The 16371-nt window shown below is 42.3% G+C and overlaps 1 protein-coding gene across 2 annotated transcripts in view; it reads left to right on the forward strand.

Moving 5' to 3' along the window:
* Positions 1–2012: 2012 nt before the first annotated feature.
* Positions 2013–16371, forward strand: part of sema3fa (sema domain, immunoglobulin domain (Ig), short basic domain, secreted, (semaphorin) 3Fa) — a 68992-nt gene continuing 54633 nt past the window's right edge. Inside the window, exons 1-2 of one of the 2 annotated variants that reach the window (XM_078169143.1) lie at positions 2013–2340; positions 4094–4247. In XM_078169143.1, the coding sequence (XP_078025269.1) occupies positions 4136–4247 (112 nt within the window). In that variant the 5' untranslated portion in view covers positions 2013–2340; positions 4094–4135. The remainder of the gene's footprint in view (positions 2341–4093; positions 4248–16371) is intronic. The other variant, XM_033627301.2, reaches the window with a different exon arrangement.

Raw genomic sequence — 16371 nt, forward strand, 5'->3', positions numbered from 1 at the left:
TACTGTGAGACTGCCAATACCAACAGATAGTGAACAATTGTTTGGCTCAGACCTGGCATCTGAAAGCTTCTCAGCACAACTCGACGTTGGCATCGGTCAGCAAATAAAAATCAGTAGCTGGCAGTCACAGACTGATCAAGTTGTGAAATTACCTCTGTCCTATTTTGAAGTAAAAAAGCATCCGCTGGACATTTAGTGGAAGAGCTCTAAACATCAGCCATAGAACTGAAACATCTGAGTTCAGTGTTTACGACCTTATTGCTGCATGCAGTTTGGATACATGTTGCATGGCTGTGAATCTATCATAGCTAAATGTTCAAAATAAAGCCTACATGACACTAACAAGTTCCCACATGTCCTGTGTTACAGTTAACATATGTACTTTGCATTGTTTATTCTGCAATAAAGTCATTATGGGGATATTTTAATTGGAAATGGTTTGCTGTTTGAGAATGCCACAAAAATGCATGCCTTCACTTGTTTTATCTTAATCTGTCTTCATCTTAATCTCGATCTTAATATGGGGGGCTGTTGGTGACAAAGACAAATGCTAATGGCAATGAAAACAAACTTCATAATTCTATCCTATGAAAGGCTTTAGGTTTCATTTCAGTATTTCATTTCAACACCATGAATCAACTTCAGGGGAACAAATCACACTGTCAAAATATAAGTGCAGAAAGAGCCTGAATGTGACTGTGTTCCCACACTTTAAAGAAAAAAGGAAAAGCCAAAATTCCAAGTCTAATTATATGAGAGATGTGAGGTCATAATTACTGGTCAGTTTGAAATACTAAGGATGCATACTACCTTTTGCCAAATGCTATTAAAGTCATTAAAGGTCCAGTGTAGGATTTAGTGGCATCTAGCAGTGGCATCGCAGATTGTTTGTCTCCTCAGGTAGCCAAAATGACCTGGCACAGAATCGGCCTGAGCTCAGCATGCTGGATGAAATCTCGGCAAGAATGATGTCCCAGATCAGGGCCAAATCAGCTGGCCCCATTCTGGCTGCTTACACTACCACCACTGGGCCGTTATCAGAATTGACCTGGCCCAGCATCGGCCCAAACTCGGCATGACGGATGAAATTAGCTAGGCTGCATCCGGTTGCCTGACTCGGCTGAGCCTCTGTATGAATGATGTCCCAGAATTGGGCCAAATCAGCTGGCCCAAATCTAGCTGCTGACAGTGCCATCACCGGGCCATTATCAGAAATGACCTGGCCCAGCACCGGCCCAAACGGATGAAATTAACCGGATCGCATTCAGATGTCTGACTCGGCTGAGACTCGATATGAATGATGCCCGAAAATCAAGCCAAATCAGCTGGGTTGATTCTAGCTGCCGACAATTCCATCACTGGGCTGTTACCAGAAATGACCTGGCCCAGCACCGGCCCAATCTTGGCATGCCAGATGAAATTAGCCGGGTCGCATCCGGTTGCCTGACTTGGCTGAGACTCATAATGAAGGATGCTCCAGAATCGGGCCAAATCAGCTGGCCGACACCGCCATCAATGGGTCAGTGGAAGAGGGCCTGCTCCCTTTGTAGATACAAAAGGCTGATTTTAAGCTAACAAAAATGCGATGATTTTTTTTTCCCAGTGATTATAAGATAATCAAAATATAAGGTATAATGTAGATTACATAATTTCTGCCTATAGATGTCCCTAAATCCTACTCACTGAGACTTTAAAATTAGATTTTAAACTAAATGTTTTCATTTTTTAAGGGAAATTGGTTTAACATTTTGGACAACTCTCCCTACTGTTGAAAGAAACGTGACATCTCCTCATCTCTTCCAGCTGCCGTTTACCTCACTTGTGCAGTTTTTTCTTCATCTTTCTATGTGCGTTTACCTCTGAAGCCTCTCTGGGGTGTAACAAGATGCACAGCAGACTTGTTTTGTGCTAAATTTTGGGGCGGGACGCAGCGCAGGGATGCTAAGGTAGGTTCCCTCCCCCATGGGTGTGTCCACTGCCGGGAGACCTCAGTGTATCCACCTGCAGAAGCCGCTTCCCTGCACTACACACTTGAGCGCCGCTGCGCACGGTTGTCGCTTCTCTCCGCCACTCTTCTCCAGGAACAACTCTTTGTTTCTAACCTCCTTCTGTGGAAAATACAGAATCTGTTGATGCGATTTAGAGCTCACTTCAAGTTAAGGCGGCCGCGTCAAGTTAATTTAAATCCAAGCTTTGTTTGGCTCTGGGGATAATCGTGCAGGATCTGCCGCGGATACACTGATACTCCTGCGTGCGGACAGAGGAGCTCAAAGGATCTGGGGTGGATGGTTTTAAATGTTGACCAGCTTTATCACAATATTCACTGGACGGATATAGAAGGTAGGTGCAAGTGCTGTTTTGATACAAGTCAGATTAATTATTTGTACTGAGACAGATGTGCACAGAAATCAGTGGGAAGCCACATTTGGTGGAGTCGCGCAAAGGGAGTGATGCGTGCTGCATGTGCAAGATCAGGGCTCTGATATCTAAAATGTGTTTTTAAAAGTTCTGTATGATAATTTCGTCGTGAGTATCTGGATCTGAATATTTAAGGCGATTTAAGGCAATTTCAGCTCGCCTATATTTATGTTTTTGGTGTGTCCTCTCTGGCGCGTGGGAGGTAGTTAAAAATGAGCAATACGCGCAAAGACAAATGTCAAATACTGCAAGAGCAAAGTGCAGTGTGTGTGTGTGTGTGTGTGTGTGTGTCAGACAGACTGAAAGTTTTTTGCTGCATGTGATGTTGTAGCCTATCTTTATAATTTGTTATTTCCATTGATAGGATGAATGCAACTACTCCTCCTCAGCGCTACTTCTCACAATTATAAAACCCTCTCATAAATGACACGTGGTTCATGTTCATGTCCTCATAACTCAAAGCCCAGTCACGCTTTATTTTGGTTAACGGTCTGCTTTGGAGTTGTGCCTTCAGGGCTCAATGTGGAACTTGATCTTAAACCCTGGCTGACAGTTTGACCTCAGACTCAGATCCACGTTTACGAGTAGATCAGTGCCATCATGCATGGATAATTACAGCAGAGCACCCTTTGCTAAAATTGTTTTATTGTCTCCAGTTCTTTGTACAGTTTTTTCCCACCTTTTCCGCACGCTGATAACTTGGAGCGTCTTCAGATCCTTTTATGGGGATATTATTAACTTGAGCTCCCTTTGTGGCTGATATCAGCAGCATGTTGATGCGCTTTGTGATTTGAGCTCTGCCAGTGCGCACCAGGCTTAACGAGCCACTCCGTGTACGAGAGGTGAAATCCAGCTCTTTCTGCATGATAGTAATAAGAAATTTCTTCTTGTGCGTGGAAAGTGAGGATCGGCAGAGGGTGGCGAGGTGTTGAAAGCAGCGGTGGCTCCTTCTGGCTCTCCCAGCTGGAAGGAGACTCCGTCCATTCACACTGTTGCCCCTCACAGCACACAGAAGCAGACACGGGCAAGAATAACTGTGGGCGGGTTGGAGAGGAGCATTACAATGAGAGATTCATCAGGAAATCTAGTTGCAATGATGGAAAATCAATGCTGAGTTTCTTTGCTCTGACAACCATTAGGTTTTATGGGTCAGGTTAAGTTACTTGCACACCCTAATGCAGTTATCTGGCCATGCATTTTGATTCCTCCATAAGATACCCAACCAATAACCAAAGCATAGCAGATACAGAAGGTGAAATAAAAGTAGATCCAGTTTTTAGCCTTGTGTTTCAGTCCCTTTTTATGTTCTGTGTTAGTGTATGACTTGAGTACCAAAAAGATACAAAAGGGTTTTGTTTCAACACTGGTGGGAACATATGAAATTGAAGATTTGGGGGTCTTCTCATGAGAAGACAGCAAGAAATGTGTGCCTTTCCTGCATCAATTAATGGTGGAAATGTCTTTAATCTCTTCAACATAAAAGTCCTCTACCACTTTCTTGTCTTTATTCGGGGGTGAATCCACATGTGTCCCATGCATCCCCCTTGAAATCTATGTCTATGACTAGGACTACCTACACTGTGTAGCTCAGCGATAGAGAATTGGTTCCTGCATTTGGTTTGTGAGGTGAAAGTGTAGGTTTATTGTCTGACGCTCGTCCCTCTGTGTCCCTCAGCTCCTGGACTCTCCTTCTCCTCTGTTAACAAACAGAGGGACAATGTTGTGGGACAAACTGTGCTGGCTACTGGCCCTGCTGGCCTTATCGTTCGGGGCGTTCCCCCCCTCCAATGAGCCCCTCTCCGCTCCCAGGATCTTCCTGTCCTTCAAAGGTAAGGCACTGAAAATACTTGTTGTGTGTGTGACCCAGTTTGTTTATTTCTGTGTTTCTCTACAGACATGTAGATTCGATCGTCAGTGTAACGGCTGCTCCTGTCATCAGTCTTTTATGTCTTGGTCTTGTTATGGGTAAACTATTGGCACTAGCTGAATTCAGGGCTTGGCAAGCTTATTCCTCCACCGCCAAACAGAGAGTTTGATTGTGTGTCGGTGTGAGAGAGGCATGATGACAGGGATGAGGAGATGTGCTGCTGATTGTCCGGACTATTCAGGACCAGAGAATATGTCTTCATTTAATCGCCTGGCTGCCACTAGTTCCCCAAAACAGGCCTTTGTGCGACCTCGGCTCCCTTCTGAAATCAAGTCAGATTTAACACTTGGCTGGGTCCACACTCGAGGCGCAGATCCAGCATGTTATGAATGTTTGCCAGTGCCACATGAGACCCTGTGTGTTGAACTGTCCTGTTAAAATAGGTCTCAGCGGTGCAGTCTCCGGTGCTTTGTCATTCCAGCGCCGGCGTGGCCGGCATGGCCGGCGTGGCCGTCGTGCCCATGTAAAGCTCTCGAGGTTTTATAGTTTCTCTACGTCTGAGGGAGACTTTTATAAGCATCTGTCATGAGGTCACCGCGCTTCAGATCTCAGCTCTGTGTCCAGTTTGAACAGTTGAGAACGCTGAGTAGGAGCTGGTGGTTTCTCTGCTAATCATAGCATTAAAATCACATATGAAAAATGACTAGTTGTGGAACACCATGGTTTCTTCATGACATCTACAATTTGTCAAGTGTTTCTAGTCAGTCCTGTAACAGCAGAACTTATCTACTTTAATTTTGTTGCTACCTCATGTTGTGGTCTTTTGCTATGATGGTTAAAACTTAACTGAAAAGCTTTGGCAGTGAAGCTTTGTCTTCTCCCACTTCCTCCCTCTTGCTCCTATATTTTGCTTACCTGTTTGTTTTCTCTCTCACCATCCCTTGAACCCCATCTCTTCCTCTCTGTCTCTAATCGAGTTGGATTTCACCCTCCACCGGTCTCACATTTACTTGGTAGAAAAGAGTTCATTTATTTTTCTACTTCTTTTAATTGAGTTCCTTTTTGTTTTTAATTAGTTTCGGAGGTTACTTTATGCCTCACAGAGCAACTTCAGATAGCTGGAGACTGGAAATGCACCCTAAGATGTGCGCTCCCTAATTGTATTGGTTTTGCACCGTACTGCTGGGAATAGCTCCATAATGTGCTTTTATTAATTTTCTATGTGCCAGTGTACTTAACCAAATAATTAGCTTTAGGTTCCATGATATCTGTCTAGTGCTGGAATACAGAAGTGCCTTCTGATAACGTATTTCAGGCTAATTTTTAATCAGCATTTCAATTTTGATTCTAAAACAAAACAAGGAGATGAGCTACAAATGCAGGCTGCCAACTGTAGCAGCTAAAAGAGTCTTTATTTTTCACTGAGCTGTTGAGTTTGCTTCTGTCTGTGACCCTGCTTCACATGTTTATTCGTAAAGGTTACGCAGTATCACTTTCCACTGATTATTTGCATTTTATGAAGCTGGTAGGGAAGACGTTGCTGCTTTTGGCTGAAATCCAAAACTTTGACACACAAGAGAACCAACACAGAACAGAAACAGGCATGGGGTTATATACATACAGCAGATACACACACATTTCTCCATAAAAAGATAATATCCTGTATGGTATATACAGTGTTAGTACTGCATTTCACTGTGACCATTTGCTTTTAACACTTTCAGTTCTACTGTACATACACTGGCTTTTATTTATCACTATTTTTCAGCTGTGTGTAGTTTGTTCAGTTTTCTTGTACATCTGCATGACTCAAAGCTAACGGATTTTCACGTGTGAAAGCCTGAACAAATCAGTTCACATGTAACATCACAGTGACACAGCAGGGTGAAAGGACAGTTTATCGCAAAATCAAAAATACATATTTGTCCTCTTATCTGTAGCTCTATTTATCTATCTAGATTGCTTTGGTGTGAGTTTCTGAGTGTTGGAGATATCAGCTGTACAGATGCCTGCCTACTTTCCAATATAATGGAACCAGATTGCACTTGGTTGGTGGATGTAGTTCAGTAGAGAGAAAATAGTTCCTGCATGAAACTGCTCGCAACAAGGTCTGTGGATTATCTTAAATATCTGTGTCATGAGTTCTGGAAAGAGACATTGCTGTTGAGTTTTTCACATGTGTTTTTGGATGCTTTGAGCACCACAAGCTGAGTGCAATCTAATTCCATCATATTCAAGAGAAGGCAGACATCGTTAAAACAATCTAGACTGATAAATAGCGCTCCAAGTGAGAGGAAAAATATGTATTTTCATAATGATTTTGGGATGAACTGTCACTTAAAGTTTAATTTCTAAAGAAAAATCCTGCACTTTGGTATTCGGCTCCGACTTATGTACTCGAACTAGTAATAACTTGGCAATTTTTGCATTTTTTTAATTGATATAAATCTTTAATTGTTTCCCTTTTTTCAATAATTTAAATAGAGTATACTCTGAATTAATTTTATGCACATGTAGTATGTTCTTTCTTGTTCAGCATTCAAGCTCCATGTCTGCCAAATTAACAAAAAAACATCAACAATCTAGTAGGTAAACTAAACTTCAGGTTTACATTGTAAACAACCATAAGCAACCTAAGCTGATAATTTCGTCTTTTGAAGCTCCCAAAGTAGCTACTGAGTGTGTTTGTGCAAGCTGAGTTATTAACTGTGATAAGGACCAAGGGAGCAAACAGAGGCTAAGACCAAAGGAATGTCCATTCAGAGCTGGTGGGGATAGATCATCAACCCAGACTTCAAAAGAGCTGCACATACACGCACACACTTACAAAACACCAGGCTGCAATGAATCTCTGAAACTAAACATTGTGTGTTTTCCCAAAAAAAGTAGAAGGTGATATAACATGAACAAAAGGTCAGAGTTGTGCAGTTTCGAAGGTGTATTGTCTCTCATAAAACACTGTCTGAGGCTGGCTTAGATCAGCTGCTGAGAACTCCTATATTTACTTTTAAACAAGGCCTATAATCACGTGCTATTTTAGTGCGTGGGGCTCTGCGAGGTTGTGACCCTTCAAACAGAAGCCAGTCACACCCGAGGTTAACTGCCCTCAAACTGTGGGAGAATGGCACCATATTAACAAGTAATAGCTTGTTCCGCTAATCCTCGGGCCCATTTGAAAGTGTTTAACTTTGTTTTTCTTCGGCCTCTTTCACCTCGGTGGAACACCTGGGTGCAAGGTTAGCTCTGGGAAGAAAGCCAGACAAAAGGCAGGCAGTCCTGTAATTCTCAGGGACAATCTTAAGGTTACTCCAGCCTCTGCACTTTCCCCCGACAGTCTTTTTGTCCCACGTAATGCGTCAGTGATTGTCACTCCAGAACAGGCTTCACTATCGGCTCATCTCTCCCGACAGTTTTCAGGGTTAAGATCAGAAACGGGGAGATGTCCTCCACCTCTTTATTCTTTGAATAATTAGGAGCTGCTACTGAGTTTGAACTTTGCTGCATGTTCTCTACAACAATAGACCTCATCTTCCACAGATTATGTGCAATAGGCAGATTTATGTATTATATATAGTGCATGAAAAGCTCTTTGTCTTCCTCAAGTTATGTCAGTGTGACATTCCTCAGTGTAGGTGGTCCTGTGCTGTTGGTGTCCTTTTGACTTCTCTGGCGAGAGAGAAAGTATTTTAGTCATTATCATTTTTTTCTTGCCACATTATATTACGCCTTTCTTCAGATGGTTAGCAGGATACCAAAGCAAACTGTGTTCTTGCACCTCATCCAACCATATATATGTTGGAGACAGAGCAAAGTGCCTCAGCCAAGCCTTGCTGCAATCAAGTCTCAGCAATCAATGGGCTGCTGAAAGCACAGCTAACCTGTCTGCTAGCACGTGACCCCTGGCTACTCTGGATGGATCTTTAGTGTGGCCAGACAATCATGACAGAAAAGGTGCTGCCGCAAACACCATACAAAGTCACCTTATGCCATTCAGACATACATTTTCTTGCTGCTTTAATTGTCTCGATCTGTCTCCTTCAAACAACGGTGAACATGCTGCGATTGGCTAATCACCAGGGAGATTTCCTCGTTCCCATAACCCAGAAACCCTCCTGCTGTTCAGCTACAAAAGTAATGTCATTAATTAGCCATCCGATCATCACACCACATTACACATTACAGTGTGTTACATTACATGCATCATCTGAGATGTTAAACATAACGAGACATGCACAGCGAAACATCCTCAGCAGATTGCCACAATGTGATCATTAATTTATTGATAATATGCAGTTATAATAATCAGCTACAGTGTGAGGTATTGTAATTGCTTTAGCTGATGAACATTTATGTAGAGGATAGAGTGGCCGATTGGAGTACATCTCTCTGTTTTTTGGGGGGATTTTTGTCATTTTATTTTGCCAATTGAATATTCTGCCACTAAAGAGCAAGTGAGAGCCACTGGGGGAAGACAGGGTGTAGGAGCAGCATATTTAAATATCTAACTCAGTGAATTAAGGGTTTATTTCAACCCAACCAGAGTTTGTGATTGTTGGAACACGTAACTGAGACGGTTGTGGTGAGTTTTATTTTGTTTCTGTTGAGTTTGAATGAAGTGTGTTTTACATGGACTGTAAAAGTAATGGACGTAGCCACCATGAAGTCACTCGTTGGTTTGTGGACTCCTGTTGTTAGGCATTTGACTGGCTTGGATTTTTGGAGCCGGAAGTGACTGTATTTGGATGAGAGGGTGGAGCTGTGGGGAAATGAGGGGTGGATCTGACTCAGACTTTGGTGAGGCCTCTCAGACAGCCTGTCACTCAAAGCGGCCATGCCTGTAATTATGAATAACTTTAAGCTTTAATATAATTTAAACAGTGAGGAAGTTATATACAAATTCACCCCCGTACAGTTATGCATAGAGAAATCAGTGGTAGAGACCAAAACTAGAGACCTCTGCTAAACATGTTTATTTCTGCTGTAAAGTTGGGCATTTTAACAGTGGGGTCTCTGGGGATTGACTTCCTGCTGGAGCCAGCCTCAAATGGCCATTGGAGGAACTGCATTTGGCACTGCTGCGTTGGCTTCATTTTTCAGCTCTGGAGGTTGCTGCTTGGGGCACATACTTGCATGACTATTACAGCAATCACACTGACAGTGGTTGGTTGGAAAATTTCAATAACGGCCAACCCTAGTAGAGGTGATCATCATGCCTAAATATGGAGGAAATAGACAATCTTCTGCTGTTGTCTGAATTTTTGTTGATAAGAGACGATAGCAACAAGCAATGCTGGGGCCTTGAAAGAAAAGTAGTATAAGAAGTATAAGAGTATAAGAATAGAGATTTAGCTAACTAAATGACATGCAGGAGCAGCATGTCTTATAAACAGAGGGATGTTTTTGTTTCTGAGAAACAAGTAGAAAACCAGCAGCAGTGCTGTCTTGCTATTTTTTCTACAAAACCAAATAAGCTTTTTGCACTGGCTCAAGTCCACTGTGCACCATTTGAACCACTCACATACAGCGTTATCAAATTCCCATCCTCTCTGCCCCTCTACCTACCAGCTGTGCTTGTTTACGTCTTTCTCAGCAGATAATCATCATCAGTACATGACGGTAACAAGTTTGTCACAGCCTTTTACTGTCCCTGTCTTACATGCCTTCAAATTCTTAGAAATTATGGATGGTGCTTTTCATGAATGTGTTTTGGTCACGTTGCTGCTCATGCTTACACACATTACTTGGATATAGTTTGCTCTCGTGGTATGCATCACGTATGCAACACCGTACCTGTTGGCAAAGTAGTCCAAAGCCACCTCCCTTCCCTATTATCTCCATGAGAAAATGTCAGGGCGCTGCAAAATGTTTCCACAGAGTAGTGTGTGGTGGCTGTGGCACGCAAGCCTGCAGCAATTATTACAATACTTTGCTACTTTGTCTCCAGAGATGCTGCTGGTGGAGGAGGGGAGGGTGGTAGTGCATCCCAGCAACCTCTGCTCTGCAGGATACATGCTGTCAAACTATGATTATTCAGGAGAGAAAAACAGAAGGCGACAGCTCCAGTGCTAAATATAGTGTCCTTCCTGTCTGTTTCCTTCTCTTTTTATCTCCCTCTCCTCCGCTGCCTCGTCCTCCTCTTCCTCTGCCTTTACTCTACACTCACACCCTCTCTATTTGCTTGTTGATAAGAGGATGGCAGTGTGAGGTGAGGGAGGAGGGCACCTGGTATGCCGCCCACAGCAGGAGCGCCCTGTTTTAGTACATTCAAAAGGAGAAGGGGAGGGGGTCTCTAAAGTGCCCAGACTTTCCTTGAGAGGAAGGCACAATGGTAAGGGAGCAGGGGGATGTATAAGGGAGGAGTGGGTGGATGTATATACAGAAAGGTTTTGCATACAAGCTCAGCGAACGTGCAGTAAGTGCACAGCTAACTTAGATCGCAGACATGAAAGGAAATAATGTGTCTCCATTGTGTAGCCCTTTTTAGTCATTTTCGCTCAATAAATTGCCGGCTCCCCACCCTTTAATGGTGTCACAGAGAGAAATACACATACAAATCATTGCTCCCAGTGAAAAGCTCCAGATTGAAAACAGTTTGCTGCAATTTGAATATTTCTTTTGAGCTGGCAGGCAGAGCCTGTGCCTAAGCACTTATTAATGCTGGAATCTCCCCCCGTGGTGATAAAAATGCACAACATCCAAATGAAACCGTAATCACTCTGCTATTTATTATTCCAGTCTTTAGCTATTAGGCATTTTAATCATAGATTTAATTATTTGTACTGGGGAGGAGCAGATCCACTCACCCAGCCTCCTCAGAATGATATCGTCTTCCTTGGTGACGCGGGGAAGCTCCAAACAAACACGTATAGTTGGAGCACAACGCCAGTATATTTCCAATGATTTAGTTTGACAACACTGTAGAGGTTTGTGTCATCACTAAAGCTGAAACCTTAACCTTTTGAATCACAAGTGTTGTGAAGGCAATGACATACTGTAAGTAATAACAGGGAGCTGCCAACAGATGACATGAGGTTTACTGTTCATGCGAGTAACTCCCTGACTACAATACACTCTCATATTTAATCTTAATTTTCTCAGCATTACCTTGCACTGACACTGATGAACTTTTTTATTTTTTTTAGTGTCTTTTTAACTTTTTTTGTTTTTTTTTAAATTATTTTGTCGCAACTCAGGTGAGCAACAAAACACATAATATGCAATCGAGTGGTAGAAGCCTGTAGATTTGGATTGTCTACTTTCCCATTTGTATACTTTTAATAACACCTTACACTAAAAGAAAAGAGTTACCAATACTAAATGTTTATCATTCGTCCAACCTGTTCTCATTCCCACAGTGTCAAATATGGCAGCCTGGTCAGTGGCCCTTGGATTCAGTTACCGACATGCAAGGCACCTTACAGCGTCTGTATGAGATGCCCCAGGCTTTCAGCTAACTATTAAGTTATTCCGTCCATGGCAAATATGTAGATAAAGCAAGAAAGTTAGAGTAGGCCAGCAGAAGGGGGTGATGGACAGGTCAAACACACACCAGACTTTCACCCAGGACACCAGTGTTCGTGTCCCATGTGTAACCAAAGTCAACTTGAAATTTCCAGCCAGGTACCAAAGTTACTAGCATAGTCGTCACGTAACATAGTCGCCAGCTGACATAGATATGAAGTTATTGTAACAGGCCTAGTTATTTTTTTATGATTATTTTTTCTGGCTTTTCACTTTATTTGACAGGACATACGATTAGTGTGAAAGGGGAGGTTGACATGCAGCAAAGGGCCATAAGTTAGAATTGAACCCGCAGCCGCTGCGGCAAGGACACTGCCTTTGTACGTGGGATGCCCACTCTACCCACTGAGCTACTGGGCGCACCACAAGCCTAGTTATTTTAATCCAAACCATTATTGTTTTTCTAAACTTAACCAAGTACTTTTGTTGCTTAAATCTGAAGAAGTTTTGGTGGCAAAACTTCAATTCCTGTGGAGAAAGAAGTTTATTTTGAAAGACACTGCAGCATGTAAGAAGCAGAAATTGACACAAAAAGTGACACATCCAAAATTGACACTATAGGTGCACCTAGAGTGTCATAGTTTGAAGCGTACGGCAACTGACCAAGCTGCTTTGTTTGTCAAGTTCTGATTGAGAACGTCATGGGTGGTTAGTTTGAATTGAGAAATCTTGTTTCTTACATCACTTTGATGTAAGAAACAGCAGATGGCTTTTAAGTCATACAGTGCCCATGAGCATCAGTCAGCATTGATATAGAGAAGAAGTGGCTTCATACATGGAGCTGGAGAATGCCACACTTTGCCACAGTTGCTTATTACATCTGACATTGACGTAGTCTGCATATAAACTGATTTAAACTGCTGAATGTTTCACGAGGTTTCCACGGACCATGATTTTTTAGCTTCCTGTTGCTGTCTCACACAACCGCATTTTAAGCTTGGTGATTGCGTTTTTTTCTAACTGAAAGACTGGACTTACCTCCTTATCATCTATGCAGAACTGTTCAACAATTTCAGAACAAACTGTTTCATCTTTTGCACTGATGATAGAGCAAGGTTCTCAAAGTTTTTATGATTAATAGCCAGTTTGGGGAGCCAGCATATGATTGAAAGCTGCATAGGAAAAGTGCAGTTGCGAGTTTTCCTCTGAAATCGCCAACACCACCAGCACTGATGAAAGAACATGATTCCTGCATCACTTGTGAGGTGCCACTAGTTGCAGACGCTTGGCAGACGCTTGTTAGAGGTCAGTTTGGTGCAGTCTCCTTTGGTATTGAATGTAAGCTATTAAAAGTGAAAGTGTTCAAATGGACCACGATTACTTAGAACATAATGCATGCATTTCATGTAAAATTCGGGGACGCACAAAATGTTTCCAAGGGCTGCCGTTGGCTCATGGGACGCACTTTGAGAAACTGTGATAGAGGGTCCCATCCAAGTCTTAGTAGTGCTTCAACTAACCACAGTCATCTAACATTGTCTATACAAAAAGTCAGGACTTTGCTTTAAAAACATTCTGAGTTAATACTTTGTCAGAGATCTTCTGCATGTAAATGGTAGTGTACTGCACATAGGGGACGCATTTGCAGCCTCGATAAATAGCCCTTCCAGTTTTCTGTCTACTGTGTAAAGGGGGGCAACACTCAGCAGGGGGTGAAAGACACTATGATGGATGTGGGTGTGTGTGTAGGTGAGCGTGTGATAGACAGTGCATGCATGAGTACATCCTGGTGTGTGTGCGTGTGTTTGTCTGTGTGTCTCTTGCATTCCTGCTGCAGCCAATTTTTTTGGGATCGAAATGTGGCAGACAGGATAAAAATAGGTCACAGTGGTACATCAGGCCGATGTCATTTCTCTCTGGTGTTTGAGGAACTTGATTGGCTTGTGTAGTTAAAGTGGTTAGTGTGGTGTTTGTGGTTGTTCTGTGTCCGACTCCTGAGCACTTCACAGAGCTCATAATTCTCAAGGTGGGATTTTCAATCATTATTAGAGGCAGATTATTATGAAGGCTGTGATCAATCTCACCACCTGCAGAAGAAGAGCAGGAGGGTGAGGAGGGGGGATGAAGAGGACGACAGTTATTGTGGTCAGAGACAGAGTTAGAGCGCAAAATGGTTTTTACAAGAGGTGGTTCTCTAAAGATTCAAAGTGACAGAGAGGAACAGGAGAGAGTCTTTTAATATTCATGTCAAGTCCATGTGGTTATGTCTGCATTGTTTGCGTGTTTGTCTTCTCACATGCTCGCAGAGCTTCTGTAAAGAGCTATATATGACACTGCTTCAGTTTGGTTGCCATAGCAGCGTCTACCTGTCACTCCTCACAAACCGAATTGGGTTCAAATGATTGTCTCCACAGAGGAGAGGCGGGATGTAATCACAGCATTGTGCTTATTTCCCCTGATATCTGCTGTCTCGTCTCCTCTCTGGAAATCCTGAAGGAAAGCAGCGTGGAGGCTTCGAGGCTTAGGCAAGACGGGCGAGAAAATAAATTTGCTAAAACAATAGATTTTTATAAGGCTGCGATGTGGTCTTGTGAAAGTGTCGGGGAGTTTAGTGGGCGAATAAGTGAAGGATTGGACGTGCTTTCCAGATGTGGGAGTTCTCTTGGGGTTGTGGGGGGGGGGTGTTGCAGGGGTTTGCAGGCCAGACTAAAATTAAGGAGACAGCGGGTCAAGGGCACCTCTCTGCTTGTTTACTCAGACAGCTATCATTCATTATCATTTGTCTGTCAGTGTTGGGATCCTGTTACTGCGGTGCCATTGACCTTTTTCATATGGTGGCTATTGTGAACACTTGGGGTTGGAAAACTACTCGGGACACACACTGTCATACATAGCTACATATACAGTATGTGTGTGTTGTGTGAGTTTAAATCCAGTGTTACTTTAACACCTAGGAGGAAATCGGATCAACTTACAAAGATTCTGTTGTGTCAGCTTAGTTTCTGGTCCAAGGTTAATGTAGAAGTTTGTAATTTTCTTTATAAACAACGCTCAGTATGCAGAATTGAAGCTGCAAGAAATATGTCTGGCATCAAAGAAAAATATTGTAGTGCTTGAATTCTGGATCCATTAACTGATTTGTAAGAAAGATTATAGGCAATTTTAACCAAACAAAACATTGTCAATCAAAACTCTGGCCCAGTGATTCAGATTGTTGACACTTTGTACCACTGGCATCATTCAATATACTTATCAATAAATTATACAAAGCATTTGCTGTTTCCGTCTTCTAAATTTAAAGGATCTGCTGTGGTTCTCTCTGTGTTATAACATTGTAAATTAAATACTTAATACTTTGGGGATTTGGACTGGTGGTCAGACTAAACAAGCAGTTTGAAGACACCACCATTAATAGATTAAACAGGCGTTTTCAGACCAAACAGTTCTGGGGACTCCATGAGAGTTACCGCCGTCTGTGGAGCTCCCCTGAGAACTACAACACATACCTTCAAGGGTTTTTTTTCTGTTTGCATTTGCGCCACTAATATGCAAGTTGAGTTAATGTAAGCCAGCCTACACCTTTTTCATTTTGGTGGGTCAAAATTGTATTGCATTTCTGGTGTTGCATATGTGCTCAGTAAAGCCTGGACTTCACTGTTAATACGGCTCCAGGTTTTTTTTTTTTGTTTTTTTTTTTAAAAAGGGTGTTGCTGGTGCTGCATTGGCTCATGTGTTCAGCATGCTCTCATGGAGCTGTTTGTATATTCTACTAAAGTCAGTTCATATGATGTTCTACAAATTAGCGCCCCACAAATAATGTCTTGAACATACAGTTATGTAATTATCACAAAGTTATGGAGGTTAGGTTTAGGCAAGTAAAGTTACTGAGGTTAGGGTTAGGAAAAATAACATGGTGAGGACGTTGCTTAAAATTACTTAAAGTTTGCCTGGTTCTAATCACGCGACTCCAGGGGAAAGTCCTGGGGGAAAATCCAGGTTTTTGTGACCCATCCGCCACCCCAAACTAACTCCTTACAAGACAGCTCGGGGCTGCCGCCTTGTCTGTCATCAACGCGCTGGTCACATGATCACAGCCTTTCAAAATACATGATATATGTACAAATTTGGGTGCATTACTTTTCTAAAGAAAACATATAAACAGTTTGTGAGAACAGCCTGGTGTTCAACCAGTCACCTAACAGTTACGTTAGTGAAGGTTCTTCTTGTGCTGGGAGAGTCATTACTCTGATATAGAAGCTAAAAAAACAGCCCCCCAAAAAGGCATTATAAGAACTAGGATTGTTCTGAGTTCTTGTGGTGCAGGTTCCTAAATCTATGAAAAAGTTCTTATTGTCAGAAAATGCCCAGTGATAATGGAGATGTATTGTAAATGTATTTTTGTAGATGATATTAAAAAAATGCAAAGCTATATTTGCTTTTGTCGATTAACCCGGGAGTTCAGAGCTGGCTACTGTGTGAAGAAGGTCACTGGCTTTTGTTTTGTCTTCAAATTAAGACAGAAATTAGGTCAGTGGTTCTGAAATAATTAGTTGACAAGTTTATCAGTCAGCCAGTATTTTTTAAGATGCATAAGTGGTTTCTCAAAGTGGTTTATCAAGCAAGAA

This window comes from Epinephelus lanceolatus, chromosome 1 (genome assembly GCF_041903045.1).
Source record: "Epinephelus lanceolatus isolate andai-2023 chromosome 1, ASM4190304v1, whole genome shotgun sequence".
NCBI lineage: Eukaryota > Metazoa > Chordata > Actinopteri > Perciformes > Serranidae > Epinephelus > Epinephelus lanceolatus.